This window comes from Saccopteryx bilineata, chromosome 1, assembly GCF_036850765.1.
Source record: "Saccopteryx bilineata isolate mSacBil1 chromosome 1, mSacBil1_pri_phased_curated, whole genome shotgun sequence".
Taxonomy (NCBI): Eukaryota; Metazoa; Chordata; class Mammalia; order Chiroptera; family Emballonuridae; genus Saccopteryx; species Saccopteryx bilineata.
Window position 1 is genome coordinate 165,790,187 of NC_089490.1, and position 25,530 is coordinate 165,815,716.

The window sequence follows — 25,530 nt, forward strand, 5'->3', positions numbered from 1 at the left end:
ATTATGACACAAGTCATTGTGTAATAGCATGTATTATTTTTGTCTATTTATAGAAACATTTTCAAATGGTATTTGGACTACTAGATGCCATTATGCAGATAATATTATGTAAAAAGGGAATTTAACAACTCCCTCTAATATTTCTTCACATCTTTTTAAAGCTGAATATAGCTACTAAACTCTCTTTTATTAAAAATGATGTATTAACATTGAGTTGAACACAATGGGAACTGAAATGAAAGAAGGTCAAAATTAGGTGACTAGTCAATAGAAACATCAGAAAGAAAAGTTCAAAATTCCAAAGCTGGCTATAATATTAGTACAAACAAGAGAGAATATAATTAATTTAGCACTATAAAGAATGTGAAACCATCTCATCAAACACAATGCTATATAATTATCAGAACCGTAAGACGCTTTCTCCCAAGACACTAAAAAATATGCCTCTACCAAATAAATCTTGTCATATCTTTTTTATCTCTTATTTTTTCCTAATCTATTTCCCAGAATTCCTGCTACACAACCGCTAATTAAAGTGAACATAGGTAAAGCAAGGTAAACTTTTTTCAAAAAGAGAGGAGTTGTTCAAAGGAAAACTTGTGCTAGAGAATAAAACTAATCAAAGTTTTCAGGTCTGAAATATAATCAGCCCCTTGAAATATATCAATCTATACTTCCAAAATGACTTATATTATGAATTGTGCTGTGGAGTATTCCATTGTGGCTTGTATTAATTTACTCAACCATAAATATTTTATAAATTAGTAAAGTTTTAAATATAAGCCTCTTCTAAATTATCATAATAGCTACTGAAATGTGGACACATATTGTGCCCACATATTAAACAGGTGTAAGATATACCAGAAGTGGTGCTATCACTATAGAAGGAACATATTCAATAATTGTATTTTCTTTTTTATCTTATAAGTTTGTTTGAATATGACTATCTTCTTTTTTTTTAAAGTCAACCAGAGTTATGCATATCTTCTCTACCATTCTCAGATGGCTACATGTTTGATGAAATTTCATTGTGATTTCAGTATCAATGTCAGTCAGGTATTACAGAATAGCATATTCACTTGCTTGGCTTTTGGCCACATCACTTCAATCTCTGTCTCCATCTCCCTCTTTTTTCTGTGTCCTCTTCTTTTCTGTCTATCAAATATCCCCAGTATGTCTGTTATTGGATTTAGGGCTCAATAGAATAATCTAGAATGATTTCTCTATTTCAAGATCCTTAAGTTAATTATATCTCCAAAGACCCTTTTTCCAAATAAAGTTCACAAGTTCAAGATATTAATATATAAACATATCTTTGGGAAGCCAGCATCATTCAACTTATCACACTGAGTTTAATAAACTTACTGATTAATGGAAAATCAATTATCTAAATAGATAGTTAACATACAGACAAATAAACTCCATTATAAGGGCAAAAAAAAGGAATTTTCTCTTGGAAAACACTTAGGTACCAAAACTAGCCATGGAAGATCAAAGAAAGTTTCCCATGGAGAACTAGAAAAGAGCAGAAATCATTCAGGGAAATCTAAAAGTAAAATATATGCAAATTGCTGGAGGAGAAAGAGCATGATACTCTCAGGAACTAAAAAAAGTTCAAAGTGGTTGGAATTTAGAGAGTTTTGGCAGTGAAGCAGTGAGAAATCAGGCTCAAAAATTGAAAAACACAAAGACATGAAGGCTAAATAGCATAATACTAAACAATGAATAGGTTATCAATAAGATCAAGGAAGAAATCAAAATACACCTTAAAGCAAATGAAAATAAACATACAACAACTTAAAGAGAGTTCGGAACACAGCAAAAGCATTACTGAGAAGGAATTTCATAGTATTATAGGCCTATCTCAAGAAACAAAAAAATTTCAAATAAACAGTTTAATTTTACACTTAGGGAAAGTAGAAAAAATGAGTAGGAATGAAATAATAAAGATCAAAGAAGAAATAAAATAGAGTTAAAGAAAACAATATAAAATATTAGCAAAACCAAGAGCTACTTCTTTGAAAAGATAAATAAGATTGACAAACCGTTATCCAGACACATTAGGAAAAAAGAGAGGACTCAAACAAATAAAATCAGAAATGAAAAAGGAGAAGTAAACAACAAACCCCAAAGAAACACAAAGAATTGTAAAAAAATATTATAAACAACTATACACCAACAAATAGGACAATCTGGAAAAAGAAATGGATAAATTCCTGGAAACATACAATCTTACAAAATTGAGTCAGAAAGTATCAGAAAATCTGAATAAGCAGATCACACCTAACAAAATTCAAGTAGTAACCAAAAAATTTACCATCAAACAAAAGTCTAGGACTCGATTGCTTCAGAGGTGAATTTTACCAAACATTTAAAGAAAAAAATATAGCACTTATCCTTCTCAAACTATTTCAAAAAATTCAAGAGGAAGAAAGACTTTTTTTTTTTTTCTTGTGGGAGAAACAGAGAGAGTCAGAGAGAGGGACAGACAGAAAGACAGAAAGGGAGAGATGAGAAACATCAATTCTTCGTTGCAGTTCCTTAGTTGTATGCTGATTGATTTCTTATATGTGCCTTGACCAGCGGGCTACAGCAGACTGAGTGACCCCTTGCTCAAGCTGGCGACCTTGGGCTCAAGCTGATGAGCTTTGCTCAAACCAGAAGAGCTCGCATTCAAGCTGGCAACCTCAGGGTCTCGAACCTGAGTCCTCCACATCCCAGTCCAATGCTCTATCCACTGCACCACCACTTGGTCAGGCAAGAGGAGAAAAGACTTTGAAGGTCATTTTATAAGGCCAGCATTATCCTAATTCCAAAACAAGATAAAGAAACTGCAAGGATGAACATTATCCCTGATGAACACATGCTAAAATGTTCAACAAAATATTAGCAAATCCAATCCAGCAGTACATTAAAAATGTCATATGCCTTTTATATGACCTTTTATATACCTTGACCAAGAGGCATTTAATCTGGGAACACAAGGTTTGTACAATATCTATAAGTCAATAAACATTATACACTTCATTAATAAAATGAAAGATAAAAATTACATATATTAACAGATGTAGAAAAAGCATTTAATAAAATCCAAGATCCATTTATTATTAAAAAAAAACTCTCATTAATGTGGGAATAGAGGGAACATCTTCAAAAAAAAAAAGGGCCATATATGACAAACCAACAGACAATATCATACTCAATGAGCAAAAGTTAAAAGCATTTTCCTTAAGATTAAGAACAAGACACAGATGTCCACTTTCACCACTCTTATTTAATATAATGCTAGCCACAGAAATCATAGAAAACAAAAAAAATAAAAGGAATCCATATTGGAAAGGAGGAAGCATAACTGTCATTCTTTGCAGATAATATGATATTATATATAGATAACCCTAAAGATCCCACCAAAAGACTACTAGAACTGATAAATAAAGTAAAGTAGTAGGATACAACATAAATATCCAGAAACTGGGTTGCATTTTTATACACCAATGATAAACTATCAGAAAGGGAAATTAAGAAAACAGTCCCATTTACAAGTGAATGAAAAAAGAAAAAAAAGCTAGGAATTAATTTAATCAATGAGGTAAAAGACCTATATTCAGATAATTATAAGACACTGAAGAAAGAAACTGAAGAAGATACAAATAAGTGGAAGCACATACCATGTTCATGGATAGGAAGAGTTAACATCATCAGAATGTCCATACCATCCAAAACAATCTATAGATTCAATGCAATTCCAATCTAGATTCCAACGGTGCATTTCACAGAACTAGAAAAAATATTCTAAAAATTCATATGCAATAAAAAAAACCCACAAATAACCACAGCAATCTTCAGAAAGAATTTGGAGAAATCATGCTACTGATACTAAACTATACCATAGCCATAGTATTCAAAATAGCATGGTATTGGAATAAAAACATATAGATCAATTAAACAAAATAGCCCCAAAATAAACTCAGCCCTGGCTGGTGGCTCAGTGGATAGATTGCTGGCCCTGTGTATGAACATCCTAGGTTCAATTCCTGATCAGGCCACACAGGAGAAGTGACCATTTGCTTCTCTCCCCCTCCTTCTCTCCCCTCTCTTCCTCTTCCTCTCCCAGCCAGTGGCTCAACTGGTTTGAGTGTGGCCCTGGGCACTGAAAATAGCTCAGCTAGTCCAAGCCCATGAACCTCAGGCACTGAAAATAGCTTGGTTGATTTCAGAATCAACCTCAGATGAGATTGCTAGGAGAATTCCAGTCAGGAGAGGGATGCATGTAGTAATCTCACTATCTCTCCTCCTCTCACTTAAAAAGAAAAAGAAAAAAAATGCAGAAACAAAACAAAAACAAAAACAAAAATAAACTCACACTTTTATGGTCAGTCAATATGTGTTAAAGGAGGCAAGAACATACGATGGGGTAAAGGTAGTCTATTCAATAAATGGAGTTGGAAAAATTGGACAGACACATGCAAAAAATGAAGTTAGACCCCCTTTTTACAACATGTACAAGAATAAACTCATAATGGATTAAAGACTTAAATAGGCTATTAAATCTTGGACATTATTTTTTTTTAATTTTTTGACAGAGACAGAGAGACAGAGAGAGGGACAGATAAGGACAGACAGGAATGGAGTGAGATGAGAAGCATCAAAACTTTATTGTGGTACCATTGTTGTTCACTGATTGCTTTCTCGTATGTGCCTTGACTTAGGGGCTACAGCAGAGTGAGTGATCCCTTACTCAAGCCAGTGACCTTGAGCTCAAGCCAGTGACCATGGAGTCATGTCTCTATGATCCCGAACTCAAGCCAGCAATCTCAGGGTTTCAAACCTGGGTTCTCTGAGTCCTAGTCCAATGCTCTGTTTACTGCGCCATCACCTGGACAGGCTTGGACATTTCTCGTAGCAATATATATGCATCCTTAGGCAAGGGAAACAAAAGAAAAAATAAGCAAATGGACTACATTAAACTAAAAACTGTTTTCACAGCAAAGGAAACCATCAACAAAATGAAAAGACAAGCCATTGAGTGGGAGAACACATTCACCAAGGTTACATCTGATAAAGGGTAAATATGCAAAAATTATGAGGAAGTTATCCAACTTAATATCTTAAAAACAAACAATCCAATTAAAAATGGGCAAAAGACCTAAAGAGCCACTTCTCCAGACAGGATGTACAGATGGACAATAGACATATGAAAAGACACTCAACAGTTACTAATCATCAGAGAAATACAAATAAAAAACACAATGAAATTATCACCTCATACTTGAGAGAATAGCTATCATTAATAAATCAACAGTCTGACTAGGGAGTGGCACAGTGGATAGAGCATCAGACTGGGATGCAGAGGATCCAGGTTCAAAACCTGTAGGTCACTCATCTGGCTTAAGCATGGGCTCATCAGTTTAAGTGCAAGGTTGCTTGCTTGAGTGCTTGAGCATAGGATCATAGACATGACCCCATGGTCACTGGCTTGAGCCCAAAGGTTGCTAGCTTGAGTCTAAGGTTGCTGGCTGAGCAAGAGGTCACTCTCTCTGCTGTAGCCCCCCCAGCCCAGGTAAAAGCACATATGAGAAATCAATCAATCAATCATAAATTAGGGTGCCGCAACGAAGAATTGATGCTTCTCATCTCTCTCCCTTCTGGTCGGTTTGTCCCTATCTGTCCCTTTCTCTGCCACTATCAAATCAATGAATCAATATACAAGTGTTGACAAAATGTAGAGAAAATGGAACCATCATGCACTATTAGTTGAAATACAGACTGGTGCAGCCTCTGTGAAACTATTCTAGTTTCTTCAAAAAATTTAAAATGGAACTGTCTTCCAGAAACACTGATTCAAAAGAATATATGAAGCCCAATGTTGATTGCAGTGTTATTTACAATAGTCAAGACTTGGAAGCAGCCCATTTAAATGTCCATCAGTAGATGAATGTATATAAAAGCCATGGGGCATTTACACAATGGAATACTACTCAGCTGTAAAAAAGAGGGAAGTCTTCCCTTTTGCAGCAGCACAAATAAATCTGGAGAGTATCATACAAAATGAAAGAAAGCAGTGAGAGAAAGAAAAATGCCATATGATTTCACTTATATGTGGCATCTAATGAGCTATAAGTTAACAAATAAAATAGAAACAGAATCGTAGATAGAGAAAACAGACTGACAGCTATTAGATGGGAATTGTTTGGATGCTGGGTGAAAAAAGTGGAGAGATTAAAACAACCTCATAGGCACAGACAACAGTATGGTGATTACTAAAGGGATAGCAGGTGGGGGGAGATAGAAGAGGGTAAAGGTGGGATAAGTGGTAATGAAAGGAGGCTTGACTTGGGGTGGTGAACACACAATACAATGATGTAGTATAGAACTGTACACCTAAAACTTATAGAATTTTATTAAGCAATGTCACCAATAATTAATTTAATAAAAATTACAAATAATTCTAAAAAAGAATAAAGAAAAGCTTAATACAGTAAAGACATATTGAAGAATTTACACTTCAATCTAAAGGTTTGTGAGTCCAGTGAATAGATTTAGGAAGGGCAGTGTGCTATTCAGAGAAACACTACGAATAATCAACTAGGGAAAGGAGTATCAAGATGATACTCCTACACTCACCTTTTAAAGTGTTTTTGCTGGTCCCAACTAGGCCGGCGACAAGGGGGATAAAGAAATGTGGGTGAATTCAGAGAGATATTTTAGAAAGAATTGCTACCGCTTAGAAATCAATTGAATTTGAGAGTAAAGATAATGAAGGTTCAATTATAATGAACACCCGGATAGATGATGGTGTACTTCATTAAGATAAGAGACACAAAAGGAACCCAGGTGTACAGAGTGGAAGAGAACGATGAATTCCACTTTAAACACTTAAAGCTTAAAATGTCTGTTTCTAGCTTTCAGACTGGCATGTGAATAATAGGCTCAGAGGGAAATTCGGATTAGACACATGGATTTGGGAGTCATCAACCTACATGTGAGCGCTGAAATAATGAAGGGCTGGGTGAGATGCCACTACGGAGAGTACAGAACAAGAAGTAATTGCACAGACCTCTGAAGAACAATCCATTTGTAAGGAAAAGGACAGAAGTTAGAGTTGATAAAGGACACGGGTAAGTGCATTTATGTATGAGTGATAGTGGGGCTGGGCAGTGGGAATGGAAGCATTAAAACAAGTTTGCACAGTCTCACTACTCCAAGTTTACTTATTCATCCTTCCTTCTTGTTTTCCAAAGTTGCTTTTTCAAACTTCTCAAGTCTCTCACCCCATCACCTCTTAGCCTCAGACGAAGATGGTTTCAAATAAGATAAAGTGCTTAGTTAAATTCTGTCAAATAGCCTGACCAGGCGGTGGCGCAGTGGATAGAGCGTCGGACTGGGATGCGGAAGGACCCAGGTTCGAGACCCCGAGGTCGCCAGCTTGAACATGGGCTCATCTGGTTTGAGCAAGGCTCACCAGCTTGGACCCAAGGTCGCTGGCTCCAGCAAGGGGTTACTCGGTCTGCTGAAGGCCCGTGGTCTAGGCACATGTGAGAAAGCAATCAAAGAACAACTAAGGTGTCACAATGAAAAACTGATGATTGATGCTTCTCATCTCTCTCCATTCCTGTCTGTCTGTCTCTATCTATCCCTCTCTCTGACTCTCTCTCTGTCTCTCTAAAAAATAAAAATAAAAAAATTTAAAAAAAAAATTCTGTCAAATAATAAGACAAATGGGAGTGCCTTTGGGAATGAACTGCCTAGAGATTTCTGGTGCCACTGGTGAGAGCAGTTAACACAGACCAGAGAGGTGGGATTCGGCCTGAGGTGGGCTGGAGTGGCAAGTATGGAACTGGATGCATCCAGTTTGGTTTCAAAGAGAAGGAGGGAAACAGGACAGGGGCTACGGGACAGTGTGGCATCAAGGGATATTTTAATATTTCTTTGCTTGCTTGCTCCCCACAACTCTTCAACAGTAGGAGAAACCTGAGTGAGATTAAAGACTGGAATGAAGGATGGACCAGAAAAGAAAAGGCTGACAATAAATGAGAAGAAAAAGATCAATATGTGAAATCCTTTTAAAAAAAAGTTGTGATCCACAGTCTGGACAGAAGTTCCATATTTATTCTAAACCTAGGGACATTTTTCCATAGGACAGGAGGCAGATAGAGAACTGGGAAATAAATTCAGGTACTTTTTCTGATTTTATAGCATGAAGTCGTGGCTCTCTCAGTATGAGCATTCTACACTCTCAGTGAAAAATGAGGCCAGGCTCTGCTGAGCTCGATAAGAGAGGTGGTGACAAGGGGTATTTGAGGAGAGAAGAGAAGGTTGGAACAGGCATTTGGAAAACAGATGAAGAGCTGAACAAAAAGCATAGAATGGTTCTTTCCTAACTGTTTTGGTTTTGCTGTGCCAGTTTTCACTTTTAACTTACAAAAGACTGTTTCCCTTGAGGTGACAAAACTAGCAGTATTTACTGCCTGATTGCCTAGTTTAAAGGAAGAGGGGAGCTCCCTGTATTACAAACAAAACAATAACAACAAAGACCAACAGCAGAAGCCTTGAGCTAAAATTTATTTCTCATATACACATTTCAGTGATTGGAAATGCATTTAGGATCCACAGAACCTTTGGTATAATGCAAAATACTCAAGTTTTCAAAATATTTCCTGTCTTTCATCCATTCATAGGGCAAATAATTGATCAAATCAATGCCTACATAAAGTTTTCCTGTAATAAAAATTTCAAAGAAAAAGGGGGAAGAGAAGACTGAGCAGGGAACAAAGCAGGGAAGGGGGGTTAATGTGATGGAGGGGCATCTACTCCTACCCTTTCTTGGATATTATTCCCTTGGTCTCCCTGATTCCTCAACATATTTGGCTCAGAATGCTAAGGATATTGCAGAAAATGTAATTTCCTTTAGCTTGTTAAAGAGAAGCTGAAAGTTTCTATAGAATTTAAGAGGGGGGGGGACAATCCCATTACATAGTTGTTAATATGACACCCTTTTGTTAGCTTACCTAAAATATGATAAAATTCACTCAACTAGAGAATTAAGGCATTTCATCTTCCCTCACCAGTTAGATAGTTTTATACAACTTTTTTTTGTGTGTGTGACAGAGAAAGAGAGAGAGACAGAGAGTTGGACAGATAGGGACAGACAGGAAGGGAAAGAGATGAGAAGCATCAATTCTTCATTATGGTTCCTTAGTTGTTTATTGATTGCTTTCTCATATGTACCTTGACTGGAGGGCTACAGCAGAACCGAGTGACCCCTTGCTCAAGCCGGTGACCTTGGGTTCAAGCCAGCAACTTTGGGCTCAAGCCAGTGACCATGGGGTCATGTCTATGATCCCATGCTCAAGCCAGCGACCCCCCCCACACTCAAGCTGATGACCTCGGAGTTTCAAACCTGGTGTCCCAGTCCGATGTTCTATCCACTGTGTCACTGCCTGGTCAGGCAGTTTTATACAACTTTCCATTTCTCTCTTTCCAGCCAGTTCATTTCTTGAAAGCATGAGAAGAGAAAATGAGAGAGCTCTTACTCTACTCTAGCAGCATCATTCTTGATTCTTCCAATACCACCTTACTGCAGAAGCAACCAGAACAAAAACATTAAAATTCACATCATATAAAATATTAAAATTATTCGACCCTAAAGACTTTTTAGATGATCTTCTTTGGAAGTTTAGACTGACTTAAAGAAATAATTTATGAAATATATTTTATGCCTTGAGGGCAAAATACACATTGAGAAATCAACACCATGTGGAGAGAACAGCACAAAAAATAAGGAGAAAGGTCACCACAATACTGGTGGATGCTGAGTGCATGTGTGGCAAAGAACTAAATTCTATGCTAAAATAAAGTTTGCTTCCAATATATCAGACTGCAGGAGACCTTGGTTTGAGTTACAAAAACTTTGAAAGTAAGTACTGGCCCTGGCTGGTTTGCTCAGTTGTAGAGTGTCGGCCTGGCATGTGGATGTTCTGGTTTCGATTCCCAGTCAGGGCACATAGGAGAAGTGAATATCTGCATTTGCTTCTTCACCCCTCCCTCTTCTCTCTCTCTCTCTCTCTTTCTTTCTCTCTCACACACACAGCCCCTCCCACAGCCATGGCTGGACTGATTGGAGTGCATCAGCCCCAGGCACTTAGATTGGCTCCTTGGAGCCTCTGCCTCAGGCATTAATGATAGCCTTGGTTGCTAGCTTGGCCCCAGCATTGGTCCCAGATGGGGGTCGCCAGATAGATCCTGGTAGGGGCACATCCGGGAGTCTCTTTATCACCCCTCCTCTCATTTGGAAAAAAAACAAAAAAAAAGAAAAAGTAAAAAAAAGTAAAGTACTATATTATTTCCATATGGACTACTGAGAAAAAAAGTGAAAAGTAAAAGAAGTTAAAGGTGCTTCAAATATTTTTTAAAAGTCTTTTTAAAATGCAAAAACTTTTATCTTTTATGTAGCTTCATGTTAGGTCTACGAACAAAATAATATAGGAACATATTTTCTCTTTTTATCTAAACTCAATTCTCTACAATTCTAACAGATAATAATAGCTAACATTTTTAAATTGGTTTCTATATACAATCAAGTTTTCCAAGCACTTTAAGCATATTAGACTATTTAACCATTATATCAATACAATCAAGTAGGCACTAATTTTATACCCATTTAGAAATAGTAAATCTAAAGCCCAGAGTAGATAAATAACTTGCCTAGGATCACTCAGCGAGTAATAGAACTGGAACTAAAATTAGGCAACCTGGCCAAGTATCCCCACTGTTAACCACTGTGCATATTTCATTTTATAGTTAGTACATCATTTGTTGTGTTGCTATGGTCTAGGATACTTCCAATGTAATGATTAAATAGTAAATTATATATATTCCAACACTTTGATATTAGTAGAATCACCACTATATGATCTTGATGAATTTCGGAAAAAAAAAAAAACAACCTTTTGTTTTTGCAAATAAGATAGTGGTATTAAATATATCATGGATTTCCTGTAACTACTTAAGAACAGCTTGACATGATGTCTAGCACATAGTAAAAAATAATAAATAAATGTTAACTTTATTATTAGTATATTGTCTTTTATTACTTTTATTCCTATTGTTTTATCATAATGATTTTATTACTTTTATTATTTGTATATAATCTTAAGATTCTTGACAACTTAATACTGTTTCCTCCTTATTCTTATTACAAATGCCACCGCCCATCCCTCTACCTATACTTAACCAATGAGCTTTGCTTTTGCTCTGTTTATCTATCTGGTGGTTGATTTTATTTTGACAGGTACATTGTTATCTTATTAACCAGGTAGCCACATGGTTTCTTTTTTTTTTTTTTTCTTTTTTCTTTTTTGTTTTTATTTGCCACATGGTTTCTTGACATCTTCATTCAGTATTATAGTCTTCAGTCCTTACTATAGAATTATATATACTATGAAAAACATCTAATTATCCATATATCATCAATATACTTATTATATCCACAATACATGTAAATTGTCTTACACTTTACAGAACATTTCATGAATGTTTAATTACCATTCCAAACTAGTAAGATACTTGCATAGGAAAAATCTCAGACCTCTGCCAAGCTATAAAGGTACAGGTGCTAAATTTATAAATTTACCTTTTAGATCAAAACAACCATTTCCACCTCTCTACTTTTCTTTCCCCATCCCTTTTGCCCTCTCCCATTTTCTTCCCTTGGAGGGACTGGCCCCTCATTCTCTTCTGGCTTCTCTTGGCTCATACCAACCAGTACCCGCATTCTGCTGTCTATGGTAATGCTGACCCCACCAATACCTCTTATTTGTCTAAAAATATAAAAAATATTTTTGTCGTCTATTTAGTCTTACCAGTTAACCTTTTACAATTTTATGAACACCTCTACAACTGTGTGTAACTACAACCATGAAGTTTCCGGGAACTAATTACCAAAGCCAATGACCTTTTGAAAGTCCTCACCTGCTAAAACTGGCTTTTAAAACTGCTCATTATTTTCTCTTTTTTTATGAATGCAGAGTGCATGAACTCAAATTTTGTCTTTGTGCCTTACTTAACTGTGAATTGAGTTATATAGAAGGACCTATTTCAATGAATTGTTGCGGGATTAAATCAGGAAATGTATAGGAAACACTGAGGGCCACATAAATATCACACGGTAACAGGCTCTTTATCTACCTATTCCAAATTCTAAATAATTAGAGCATGTATTTCTTATAAAATAATTTAATTCAGCCCTATACTATATGTGTGTACATGCGTTTTCTTAACAGATCACAAAACATAATCCAGTCATTCTCATGAGCTACATTAAAGCAACAAAAATAGTTCTCAATGCTTGCTTGTGATTCATGTAGAGAAAAAAATGTCTACACTTGAGTCATGGGCTTTATTTGTTTCAGGACATGAGCATAGTCACTAGAAAGAAATACTGCTGCGGCCCTGGCCGGTTGGCTCAGCGGTAGAGCGTCGGCCTAGCGTGCGGAGGACCCGGGTTCGATTCCCGGCCAGGGCACACAGGAGAAGCGCCCATTTGCTTCTCCACCCCTCCGCCGCGTTTTCCCTCTCTGTCTCTCTCTTACCCTCCCGCAGCCAAGGCTCCATTGGAGCAGAGATGGCCCGGGCTCTGGGGATGGCTCTGTGGCCTCTGCCCCAGGCGCTAGAGTGGCTCTGGTCGCAACATGGCCCCCTGGTGGGCAGAGCGTCGCCCCTGGTGGGCGTGCCGGGTGGATCCCGGTCGGGTGCATGCGGGAGTCTGTCTGTCTCTCCCTGTTTCCAGCTTCAGAAAAAAAAAAAAAAAGAAATACTGCTGCCTTTAAAATCCATTTTTTAAAATTAAATCTTCAATTTTTAAATAATTTTGTTATATACTAAAAATTCATTTTCTACAACAAATAATTACATGAAAATTAAAATTGACAACCTGTCAAAGATTGGACCAAAAATTGCCAAAAAAACCTTTCATTTTCTAGACCCTATTTATTTGTTTATTCAACAGACGTCCCTCCCTGATTTAACACATCAATGACAATCCTGTAAAACATTCATTGTTCTGCTGTGCTTCTTGACATTGCATTGCAAAGGGAGCCATCTGTAAATATTTGTTAAACACTAATTGCCTTACTAAAGGCAATTATTACTTATACATGCATGTACTATATATAACAATAATCTATATCCATTAACCCTTATATGCTGTTCAAGATACTAAGCATTTAGTCCTCACTATAACACTCCAAGGATGTATTCTCACTTCCATTTGACTTAAGAGAAAACTGATCTGGGGAAGATCAATGACTTGCTAAATAAATGACACAAAATGCTCTGTGCTGGAACCAGAATTTGAACCCTGATAATTTGATTCCAGAGCCTACACACTTGCATACTAAAAAAGAACAAGACAGCATGAAAATTCTGATATTTCTCCTCAAGTTAAGTTCAACTGAATTCTCTTGCTGGGGATACATGCCAAACAGGATAGCTAAACTCATTCAAATGTGGGTGGTAGCCCTGACCATTTTGGTAATTTTTAATATAAAAATTTTCAAAATTACTGATAATGAAATGCACCATTTCTAGCTTTCTAGACTTCATGTACTGAAATAATATTGCATGGGTATTTGAGTACTTGAAATAATTCAAATTTAGCCTTCTTAGCCCTCACTGAGACACTACCACTCCTGGAAACAAAGAATGGCTAGGCACCTGCTGATAGCCTAGCAAAACCACAACTGTATTGATTATATTACCAGATAACAATGGCTGGTCCTAATCTGTGCAACTCTTAACAGGCTAAATCCTTATCATAATTCTCACACTTGTTAAGTAGATGTAAGTACTTCTAGAGTCAGATACATTTTCTTTATCTTTCTGTACATTCCTAAAATTATATTAATAACATTTAAAATATGTTTCAAACTCAATTGACTAAGTTTTCTTCTGATTTGAAGCAATGGAAAAAGCAAGAAGTTAAAAAAGTAAAAAAAAAAATTGTAGAAAATTAAACAGGTGCGTGGATTATTTTTTCTTTATAAGTGAGACCCTGTGTGTGGATGTATGTATGTGTGTATGTGTGCTGCTAAATGAATGTGTGAAATGAATACCTTTAATTTGAGAGTACTGTTAATTCATTTCAACTTTTTTTTTTTTTCCTCACTGCACTGGAAGTAGAAAAGTTGGAGAAAACACTGATGTGATTTACCTTTTACTCTAAATATATCTTTATTTTTCTCCCTCTCTCTGGACACCTATTTGGAGTTTGATAGTAACAGACAGCAGCATATTACTTTGGAATAGTGGTGGCAAGCATGTCTTAAATGTTTATGTATGTCCTGGGTCTTCTTTTCAACCATTAAATAAACTAAGTGTACATATTTTTAATGCCTCTCCAAATACATATCTCAGTGGTACAATGTTTATATTTGTTCTTTATTGTTGTTCACACAAGCATTACAACTACATTTTGAGATAATTTAAGAACCATTAGCTTTATAGTGTGACAGACGGAAGTCTTAAGGAGAGCAAATATCTAGTTTATGGGTGTCATTATCTTTAGCATCATCTTCAGAACCTGTTTCTTTGCACATTTGCACCTTTGATTCCATAAAGGTATTTTTGTAAACATATATGTAAATATGAATGAAAGAAATGAGCAACATGGTCATGTCAAAAGGTTTTAAGGTTCTGAAGCCAAGCAAAAGAGAAATGGAAGTGACTGCTGAACAGAACATATCCAAACTCCTCACATGCTACTCACATTGCATACTGTCTTCTCTTTATTTTAATTATTATTCCCACCTTTAAAGAAGTTCTTGATGGACCCTCGCTGTCTTCCATCTGTATAAATGTGTTATAAGGGAAGGCATTGTTGAAAACTTTCCTAAAGATTGTCATGGCTACCTCTAACAAAAATTAAAGTTATCAAAATTTAATTACCTCTCTACACCACTTAAATTGTCCAAACTATCTTACTCTTCCCTCTATACATTCCACACTTGATTTGGTTTCTTTTATAGAAATAAAAAACCATGGGCTGTTAACTGATTCAGCTTGTCCCACTCAGCAATGAGTGGAGGAAGGTGGGATGTATCTCACTTTTTACCAGATTGTGAATGGAAGACTGTTTCCCATCATCTCCCATGGGGCAAGGTGATCAACTAGTCATGTTTTCATCTACTAGGTCACAGCAAATAATTAAGACACTTGTTACAGTCATCTGTGTGATGCAACCCTGTAACAAATCAGAACGGATTTTCCATCCATTCAAGAAAAGGTCCTTAAATTCTAATTTGTAATCTATATATTAGCTAATTAAGAACAGTATGGCTAAAATTAACACATCATTTCACATCTAGTGTATTGATAATATACCATCCTGAGTAGAGGAGGAGAGAAAATATTAATTTTTTTCTCCTCTCCTTAGCTCTTCCAATATCTAAGGTATTTGCTGAGAAAGAAACAGAGACACAATCTACAGTCTCAGTGACCGCCATGACAAATGAAAACCATGTTTGCATATACTGGGTGCCAATTATCTGACAATTTCCTATCATAAAATAAGTTTAAAATATATACCACAGAAAATGTTCTTAGCCAGAAGTGTGGAGTGAATGTGAGAAGAACTGGACAAAGATTCTGAGAAATCTTTCTCAGGGCATATATATTAATGGAGCTTAAGTTTCATATCTACCATATACAACTTACATGTGGATATGACTAAAAACAACGTAACACCTCACAATATCTTCCATATCCAAGACCTGATCTCAGGACTTGATGTACCTTCTTATGAGGCAAGTATGTTTAGTCCTATTATATAAATAGAAATTCTGAAGTACAAAGAAATAAGGTTCTGCAAATTAAAAGTGACTTGAGTATCTACTGTTTGCTTGTTAGTTAGTTAGTTAGTTTGTTTGTTTGTTTAAATGTGGTTTAAAAAAAATCAAGGTAAAAAATGTTTCTAAAATCATTCCAAACAATTCAGGATAAGTCTGATTTAAAATTCTGAGATTTTCATCCTAGTTTTTATTCCAAATATTGCAAAAATTTCTTTCTATTATGAATACTCTTAAATTATTTCTACAATTCACATTATTTGCAACTTAGTTCTTAAACTATTTTACACCTACTTTTTTAAATCAATCTTTTCAATGTATTCAAGAAAAAAAAGTGTTTTGGAGTAGTTTTTGTTTACTTATATGTGCATAAATGACTAAGAAGATATGTATAATAATACTGTATAAAGTATTTTTCTCTAAAATATTGCTTTGTTCTAATTATCATCCTAATGCTCAGCTTAATAAAGATCAAAATATACAACTTTAATTCAAATGCATCTAAAACCAAAGAAGAGTAGCTATTCAAATTTTTAAATGAAATTAAGATAATACAATAATCATACAGTGATCATCCTCAGCTAAATATCATATTCATTATCAATATATTTTTAATATATGTATATATTTCTAAACAACAAAAAGGAGATAATTATATCATCCCAATAACAAGATTACTTCAAATGAAAATAACATATGATGATTGTGACTGATAATTTAATAACATCTAAACAAGAACTATAAAATATTTAAAAATTTTTATAAAACCCTACAAATTGCAAAAGCTTCATATTTATTTCAGTAACCTGATTCTAATTTTATAGAGCCCAAACAATAAAATAAACCTTTTAATTAATGCATGATTAAATTTTTTTTAATCTACTTTGGTTGTATAAAAAACTTTTAATAAATAATTTGGGAATTTTTATACCATATTTTTTTTCTGCACAATAGATGGGGCAATGTTTAAATGTTATAAAATATAAATATTACTTTTAATGTAAAATAATAATAAATACAATTACTCTGTAATACCATGAGACTTGAGAATATGTAAAATACTAAACATCATGAAAATTAAAGTTTTAATCAATGTTTTCTGTTGTACCTCACTTTACCTCAAATAAATTAAATTATTATGTGAATTATTATTTACATAAGCACTATTTATATTGAATAGTAGATAGACAAATTATTAGTAATATGCTCTGATAAAATACAAATTAAGAACATTAAAAAGTATTAGCCATTCTATGAGTCTGAATTTCCACAAATTAAAGTATTTCCATAAAACCCATACAATAATTAAACTACATAAAAGAATGAAAGTTTTCAACTCCTGTAAGCACTGGCATGCCATGGTTAAAACCACAACTGCTGTTTTTCATATAACTGCTGTAAAAATAGACCTCTCATTTGTACACGTGACTTATTTGAATAGCTTCAGTACTTATAGCTTTCAATGCCCCAATCAGCATATAATCCTTGACCTCAGCATTTTGCAATTTCATGATAAATATAGTAAAAGATGGCTTTTGAAGAAGATCTAGCAATTAACCAAGAAAATGTCTTTTTAAAATAAATTGCTAAATTTAATTAACACATTACCCAATAGTCAAATTATATGCTTCAATGGAAAACCACCTCTGTAGTTAGCTGAGTTAGTAACATTAAAATATAGATACCATTAGCAAAATATTACATCACAGTATTTAGCATGTTTAATTCATCACTGCAAGCCACTTTGTATCAATTGCATGTGTGTGTGTATAAAACTTAACTTTTACTTATCTAATACTTGTATAATGATATCAATATGCCTTAAATTTCTTTTAATTATATTTCATAATAAAATTAGTAAGAGGTTAACTTTTCCTGTTTTACAATGAATTATTTTTCAGTAAGTAATTTATTTCTACTTTTTATACTTTATTTGGTATCTATAAATAGTATTAATTTTAAAATCATTATTTAGGCTAAAAATACTAAAGTACATGATTGACATTCATTTTATGACAGTATTATCTTTTCTTTATTCTTAATTTCAAAACTGTTATGTAGGATTTATAAACTGGAATTTCAGTAGATATCCATCTTGTTATTCTACAGCATATAAAACTTTGAGAAAAGGCTGGTTCTCTTGCCACTTCATGCCTTTTATACCCATTAACTCATTATCTGGTATTAAATATAACTTAATTACAGAAGAACCAGAAATAAGAAAACCATTTTTGAAGATTATAAGGACAAGTCAGAGACTTTATTTGCCATATTTTATAGTTTAATGCCATTGAAAATATAAGTTTCTCATTAAGGGTCAAAATCAATAGAGCCAGCATGAAAGTTATAAAAATCTCATTAATAAGATTAATTAGTGTTTAATGTTAGCTATGTCAGCAAATATTTCAGATGGTTATTGTTAACTGAATGAGCAAAGTTCAAGAAAAAAATCATGTTGTTTTGTTATTTTGTCAATATTAGAATGGAAATTTCACATAATAGTGTATTAACTACTAATGTTAATAAAATCGAATATATCATAGATTGGAGAACTAAGTGATATAAATAGGAAAAAAGAAGTTTAACATCCAAAGTTCCCATGTCCTTTTATCATTAGAATGACAGAAGATACTTTAAATCAAAGTTACGTCCCTTTTCAAAAAGATGATAGAGATCAACAACTAAATAAAAATATGCCAGCCTTTCCCTCAAAATTCTAACCCACCAAAAATCTATAAGCAAGTAGTTATCTTTAAGTTTAGCAACTGGAAAGTATCACTTGTCATAATGAAAAGGCATATATTTCACACCTAACCACTCACTGTGTAAAAAAATAAAATAAACTTTGTTAAGTATAAGAACAAATATTTAATTGCCATTAGTTTATATTATTGTCCACTAATAGTCAACTTAAACACTTTCTATGTGTTAGGTGCACAGTGTAGATGAGTGATGACTCTTGAAATTAAGAATATTAATATTCCAAGGTGAGGCACAGCACTAGCTGAAAAACTGTTATATCACTATCATGAAGAAGGCTGCATTCTATTGTCAAAAGTTTCATTACAGAAGCTGTTTGATTTATTAATAAATAAGGGAATCAACAATATTGAGTTTCAACAATGTTTTGTGAAAGATGTTTTGCATTAATACTCACTAAGAAAGATAGTTATTTGGATCTATGTGAAGTCCTGAGAGAGGCATATACTAATGGACTGCATACTAAGTAGAAAGAAAACATACCACTCTACATGGTGTTTCCAATTCGAAGGAAAGCTTTTAACAACAAACTGTTATCACCAGACTGTGAAACTGAACGGACACGCTTGATAACTCTGCCAGTATATCCCCATACCACCTTAGCAACAGGGGAGAAGAAACAGAGATGTTAAGTTTTCACAGGGTAAAAAGCTGTTGCTAAGCAAAAATAACAACCAGGAATATAGAAAACTATAGTTTGTTTCCTGGTAAGTACTTTGCAATTTTAATGATTTAATTTGCCCAATTCAATAAACACACCCAAAGCAGATAAAAGAAAAAAACCCCCACAAATCTCTGTGATAAACTTGAACCAAACCCACTCCATATCCCACAAATGAGTTTACACCCAGCTCAAGACAAAATCAAAGACCAGTTGTGAAAGATTATCTTTTCTTCTTGACCTCCCTTATACTCCGTTTCCTGTTTACTTTACATTTCACAGTGTCATTGGCTTAGATCATAAAACAACTACTTGCTTAAACCTCAAGGTCTCTAATCTTGTAATATCAGTTTTGTGAAGACAGGAGAAACCCAAGCCTATACCCCACCTGCTCCCTTGTGATCCTGGGATCACATATCTTACCAGTTTTCCTGTGATCTTTCTCTGGGTGCTACTTACCTGCTGCTCCCCAGGCTCCGTCGATTTCACCAGGTGCTTATCCTTGTACAGAGACCAGAGACCAATGTTGGGAAGGAATATTAAAGCCACCATGAATAACAAAGTCATCTGCAGAAATCTCTTCTGTTTTCTCTTCATTGCAAATGATAACAGATAAGAAAAGTTAAAGGAGACGATTCCCTGACAGCTTCTTGGGTTTTATGCCAAAATCCTTTCCTCTCCCCTGCGAAGCACCAGAAACTGTGGAGAAGCTAAAAACTTTTGCTGTGTGCTCAGCACCAATCTGCACGATTCAGAGGAAGTTGGATATCTGCAGAACAAACGCACAGTTACTTTCCCCCCAGAAAACTATGACGAAGGCATTATCTATTGGCTTAGAAGTAAATGACTTCTGAGGAAATCATTAAGCCTATTGACCTCCATTAATATAAAGCAATGGAGTAGATATAATTGTTTCATAGACTAACAATAAGTTATGAAAAGTCAATAGCATGCTAGATACTTTTAAAAACCGGGAGTTTTGCTGTTCCCCCCATCCCCTTAGTGTGGAAGGCTGGGGTGGGGAGGACCGGGTAAGTAGAGAGAAGACTGCGTGGAGGGAAGCAGTTCAGTCCCAGCAAGCGTTAGGAAGACAAGTGTCCGCTTTTGACATTGGAGCATCACCTTCCTCTTCTTCCCTGAACACCTCCTGCTATGTCCCCTTGGGATAACCCACCTGAACTCAAGTTCCACTCCCTCCGAGTGCTGGTGGGTTCAAAGGCGATGCAGGGACACGGGATCCGGGGAGAACTCCTGTTTGGATCAAGGTCCACAAACTCCTGGATGCTCCCGCGCTGTCAACGCACATCCACAGGCAGAGACTCAGGGACCTGGGAACTGGAGGAACGAAGGCTACAGATGTCAGCAGAGTCCAACCAGGAGGTGGAGGTGCCGACGTTTCTCCAGCGCAGCCCTCGGAATGTGATGCTCCTTGAAGTAACCACTCTGCCCATCAATCTCTTCCCTTCCTCTGGTGACGCTCTCACGCACCGCTGTTCATGTTACCATTATCTTCTGGCAACTGAGCGAACCCAGAGAAACGTCAGGAGCACCTAAAGGGCACTGTCTTCAATCTCCCCTCGGGGAAAGGGGGCGGAGGGTGGCGAAACCGAGTCTGAGCCGGGTTGCAGGGAGTGAGGGCGCTGGGGAGGGCGAGCAGACAGGAAAGATACGCCACGCTCGCCCCCGGCCGCCGCTCCTGGCTGGCGGTCTCCTGCTTTCCACCGAGACTGTGCTGGGGTCGACCACGTGCGGGAGCCCGGAGCCCGTGCCCGGAGCCCGAGGAGGGAGGGCGGGCCGCCTGGAGGGGGTGGGCAGTTCCTCACAGCTTCCAGATCCTATATAAACAAACCCCGGGCCGGGGAAAAGAAGAGGAAAAGACACCACTGGAGGAGGACTTGCAGCTCCCCGCCTACGTGGATACTCTGTTTCTTTATCAGGCCTTTTCGGGGCAACTTCGGACCCGCAGAGATAGCAGTTGTCCCGCTCATCTCACCCAAAATGCACCAGACCAGGGATTCCGGAGGAAAAGTCGCTGGCTGACTGTGGGTTTGCCCCGGATTCCTCCGTGGTGGTGCCGATGGGAGCGAAGCGAGCCTGGGCGCGGCGGCAGAGGCAGGCGAATGGAGCTGGGCTGGTCCCGCCCAGAGGGGCTCCCCTGACGGCGTGCCCGCCACTCAGGCCAGGTATGTGGGGGGGAAAGGAGGAGGGAAAGGATCCCGAATCGAGGCAGGGCTGAGGCTCAGGGTTTTCAGGCAGCAGCTTCTGAAGCGGCACCGTGGAGTCGGGGCGGCTGTACTTGGGTCTGCAAACACCCGGGGGCCTGGCTAAGATTTGGCAGTGACACCCCGCTCCTCCCCCACTCTGCTCATCCACACCCCGCGCACCTTACTGAAAGAGCTCCCTGTTTCTCTGACCTCTCACACGCCTCCCACGGTGGCCGGAAAATGTGGGGATCAGATAAGTCTGGTAGATGGGACCCCTCCTCCTCCCCAACATAAGGACGCACCAGCGCCCCTGACCTCACAGGCACGAACCTGTGGCAGCCTCAAGAGACCTGCGCGCCTAGCACCGTGCAGTGGGTTCCCCCGGGAGCGGGAGCTCCTAACTCCTGAAGGAATGGGGTCTCAGATAAGTCGACAGACAGGCATACAGTGCCCGTTCTATCAGCCTGTCTAGAACTAAAAAGAAACGACATGGTGATCTCTTTGTTACAGCCTAGATGTGATGTCCGCAAGCTTGGGATAGATGAGACTGGGATCCAGACGGTATTTTCTCTCGTCGTTCCTCCCTCTCTTCTTCCTCTCCCTACGTCCCTCCTCGTCTCCTGCCCTTCTCTCTGTCTCACTTGAGAAAGAAAGCGATTTGGGTGTGAGTTATGCCTTCAACTCCTCACATTATAATTTTTAAATGTATTTGAACAATATATGTTGACAGTATGACTGCATGAATAAAGCTTTGTACTGAAACATTTGTTTTTGTGAATCACTTGTTATCCAAAAGAATATATAAACACACCGAATAAATGTTTTCAAATATGCCTTTAGATAAAGTCCAAGTACCTTTCAAATTTACAAGTGTAACTTCAGAATCTAGAGAGCAAGGGGTATAATTCCTCAACCAACCAACACACACACACACACACACACACACACACAGAGCCTTTTGTACTCTGCATTATTTTCTAAGTCCCTTTTTCTCTCTTAGCAAGTGCAGGTCTGAAACAGAAATATGAAACCATGGAAAGCAACATAGCTGAGAGAGGTTTGCTGGGAGGATGATCTGGTCCTCAACAAATAGTTTTTGGAGAATTGTTTAAATATTTGGGGTATGTTCTTTCTTATAGAAAACGATTAACAATTGAAAAGTAAAAGAACTCAAAGTGCACTTGGAATTAAAACATTTTTAAAAATTCATATTTTAAATAATAAAGTTTAAAATTTTAAATCTTAAAAAAAGTCTTGGTTTACAAAAAAAGGCATATTATCATTCTACTTCCTAAGTCCAGATTCTGACTTGAAGTGTGCTTCATTACTATTGTATATATTAGTAAATGGTCACTTCCCACATGAAGTACATGCGGAATACATGATTGGAACTGGAAGGAGAAAATTATTATGTTCAGCCCTGCTTTTCTAGTGTAGTTCCAGATAATCACTTTTGGGGTTTTTTCCCCCCTGTGCTGTTTATTTATTTATCTGTTTGAGATCATAATTCCCCCTCAGTCTGGTCTTTTACAATCACACATATAAACTTTCAACAGATAACAATACTTCTAACTAAAATTGATATTTTAGATGAGTTTACAAACAAACAAACAAAACCCTCAATGACAGTTAATTTCTTTCTTCAAATAATCCAGATTAAATGCATACTCACACACTCTTTAAATTGGTTATGAAAAGCGATTTAATCAAGATCCTTATACCTCTTAAATTTGTCTTATATCAGAGGTGCCCTTTTTGCCCTCATTCCCTCCTCCATTTTATTATGATTCAATGGGCAGCCTCAGGTAATGAGTCCCGTGTACCTAGCAATGAGTTAATATCTCTACAGGGACACATGGAAAGAAAATAGATCAATGTCTGTGACCCTGAATAACTTAAAGCCCAGTTGAATTCTAACAAAAAGGAAACTGGAATAAAGTACAAAAATTTAGTTGTTTGTAGGAACCTTTAACTGAGTGTAGCTTAAGCCAGTGGTCCCCAACCTTTTTGGGGCCACAGACCGGTTTAATGTCAGAAAATATTTTCAGGGACCGGCCTTTAGGGTGGGACAGATAAATGTATCACGTGACTGAGACAAGTGTCAAGAGTGAGTCTTAGACAGATGTAACAGAGGGAATCTGGTCATTTTTTAAAAATAAAACATCATTCAGACTTAAATATAAATAAAACAGAAATAATGTAAGTTATTTATTCTTATTCTGCGGACCGGTACCAAATGGCCCACAGATCGGTACCAGTCTGCGGCCCGGGGGTTGGGGACCACTGGCTTAAGTCCTTCCTTGAAAGAAATAGAAGAATATTGCTTTAATCATGGCTCTATTCCAAACTTTCATGACTTTAAACAACTATTTGACTATCATTCTTGATTCAATGCATTTGAATGGGCTCTGCAGGGTGGTTTGCTTTATGTGATATAGGTTGGGGGCCTAGGGGTTGACCTGGCTGTGCCAAACGACTCCTCATGTGCTGGCAGTTGGCACTGAGTGTCAGCTGCAGGTTCATCAAGGGCGGTCAGTTGCAGCCCCTCAGGTCTACTCTACATGGCCCCTCCATATGGACTGAGCTTATCACAACATGGTGGTTGCCATCCAAAAGGGAACTTCCCAAGAATCTGTATTCCAAGAGGGAGAAAAGAAAAACTGTCAAATCCTTTTAAAGACACATTATTGGTACATACTCACTTCTGCAATTGCCACAGGAATAGCAGAGTCAAGGAGTGGGTGGGTGGGAGATAAAATTGACATCTCAGTGAGAGATTTGAGGAAGAATGTGTGGCCATTTTAAATCCACTGTGGCTATTCAAAGGCATATGAGTAAGAATTCACAACAAAGGCTTAACCAGAGTAGACACTGGATGATGGGGAATGGGGAGCAAGGTCTTCATTGATTGGATTGAGTCAAATAATTCAGTTACTACAAAGACAGTACACTGAATTTGTTTTAGTTTTAAAATAGGCTTATTATTTTATTTTCCAATTATAAGAAATACCAATGTAATGCCCAACATGATGACTAGAGCTAACACAGTGTATAATATATAGAAAAAGTCATTTAGAGCATACATACTAAGAGTTGTCATAACTAGGAGGATTTTTTTTCTTTTTCTATTATATATATGAGAGGATGGATGTTAACTAAACCCGCTGTGGTACTAATCATTTTACAATGTATGTAAATCAAAAAACTATCATGATCTACAACTTAAACTTATGCGGTGATGAGGCCCATCACTTCCCACTAAAACTAAGAAAGAACTTGTTCTTTTTTTACTTCATCTAAAAATACTGATAATTTAAATGGAATTTAATTTGAAAGAAAAACATTCACTCATGATTTTTCCATATTAACAAATCTTTTTAAATTTACTAGTTTAAAGCTTTACTGAAAAGGTAATATGTAGACAAAGTCTGTTGTTTCATAAACCAAAGAAAGGTCATCAGCAACAATTATTAGCTTTGTGTTTTCATTCAAACAACTATACAGTCATAAACTAATAAGCATTTGTTAAAAATGTAGTAACAAATAAGACTGAGATAAAATTAAAAATTAACTTACTTAAGGTTATATTAATACATTAGCTACACATTTAAGAAGTTATATTAAAATTTATCAGTAAAAAACGACCCTGTTCTTCCTTGAATTTTAATACAGTGGGATTTATTTTCATTTAAATGTGAGTTTTCTGCAAGTTTTTATCAGAAGGCAGACAGAAGAGCATAAAGATAATGTGTCTAGAAATAGAAATATATTCCATTCTTCTTTTATTCAGTAATGAGGTCTAGAATATGAAAATTTCCACTGAGAAAACTATTAGAATACTTTGTTATTAGTCTACCTTTGCCTAAGGTACCTCAGTTTGGGAAGATAAAATGATTCTGCAGTGAAAACTGGGAAATGAATATATTAGATAACATTTTTAAAGAAGTAAATTTAAATTATACAGTTCATTTTGTGTAATTAAATAGCTATTACAAAAATTTTCTTCTGGAATTTTAATCTTTGTCTCTAAAAAATAAGGGAAAATATGAGTCAACTTAGCCCT

The 25,530-nt window shown here is 36.4% G+C and overlaps 1 protein-coding gene across 3 annotated transcripts in view; it reads right to left on the reverse strand.

The window, feature by feature from the left end:
- The window catches only part of GALNTL6 (polypeptide N-acetylgalactosaminyltransferase like 6), a 1,198,495-nt gene extending 1,177,478 nt beyond the window's left edge, over positions 1–21,017 (reverse strand). For 2 of the 3 annotated variants that reach the window (XM_066279164.1, XM_066279184.1), the window contains exons 1-2: positions 20,438–21,017; positions 19,723–20,032 (exon numbers count right to left, since the gene is read on the reverse strand). In XM_066279164.1, coding sequence (XP_066135261.1) covers positions 19,723–19,860 — 138 coding nt within the window. In that variant the 5' untranslated portion in view covers positions 19,861–20,032; positions 20,438–21,017. Of the gene's footprint in view, positions 1–19,722 lie in introns of all 3 variants that reach the window. The other variant, XM_066279174.1, reaches the window with a different exon arrangement.
- Positions 21,018–25,530: the final 4,513 nt, after the last annotated feature.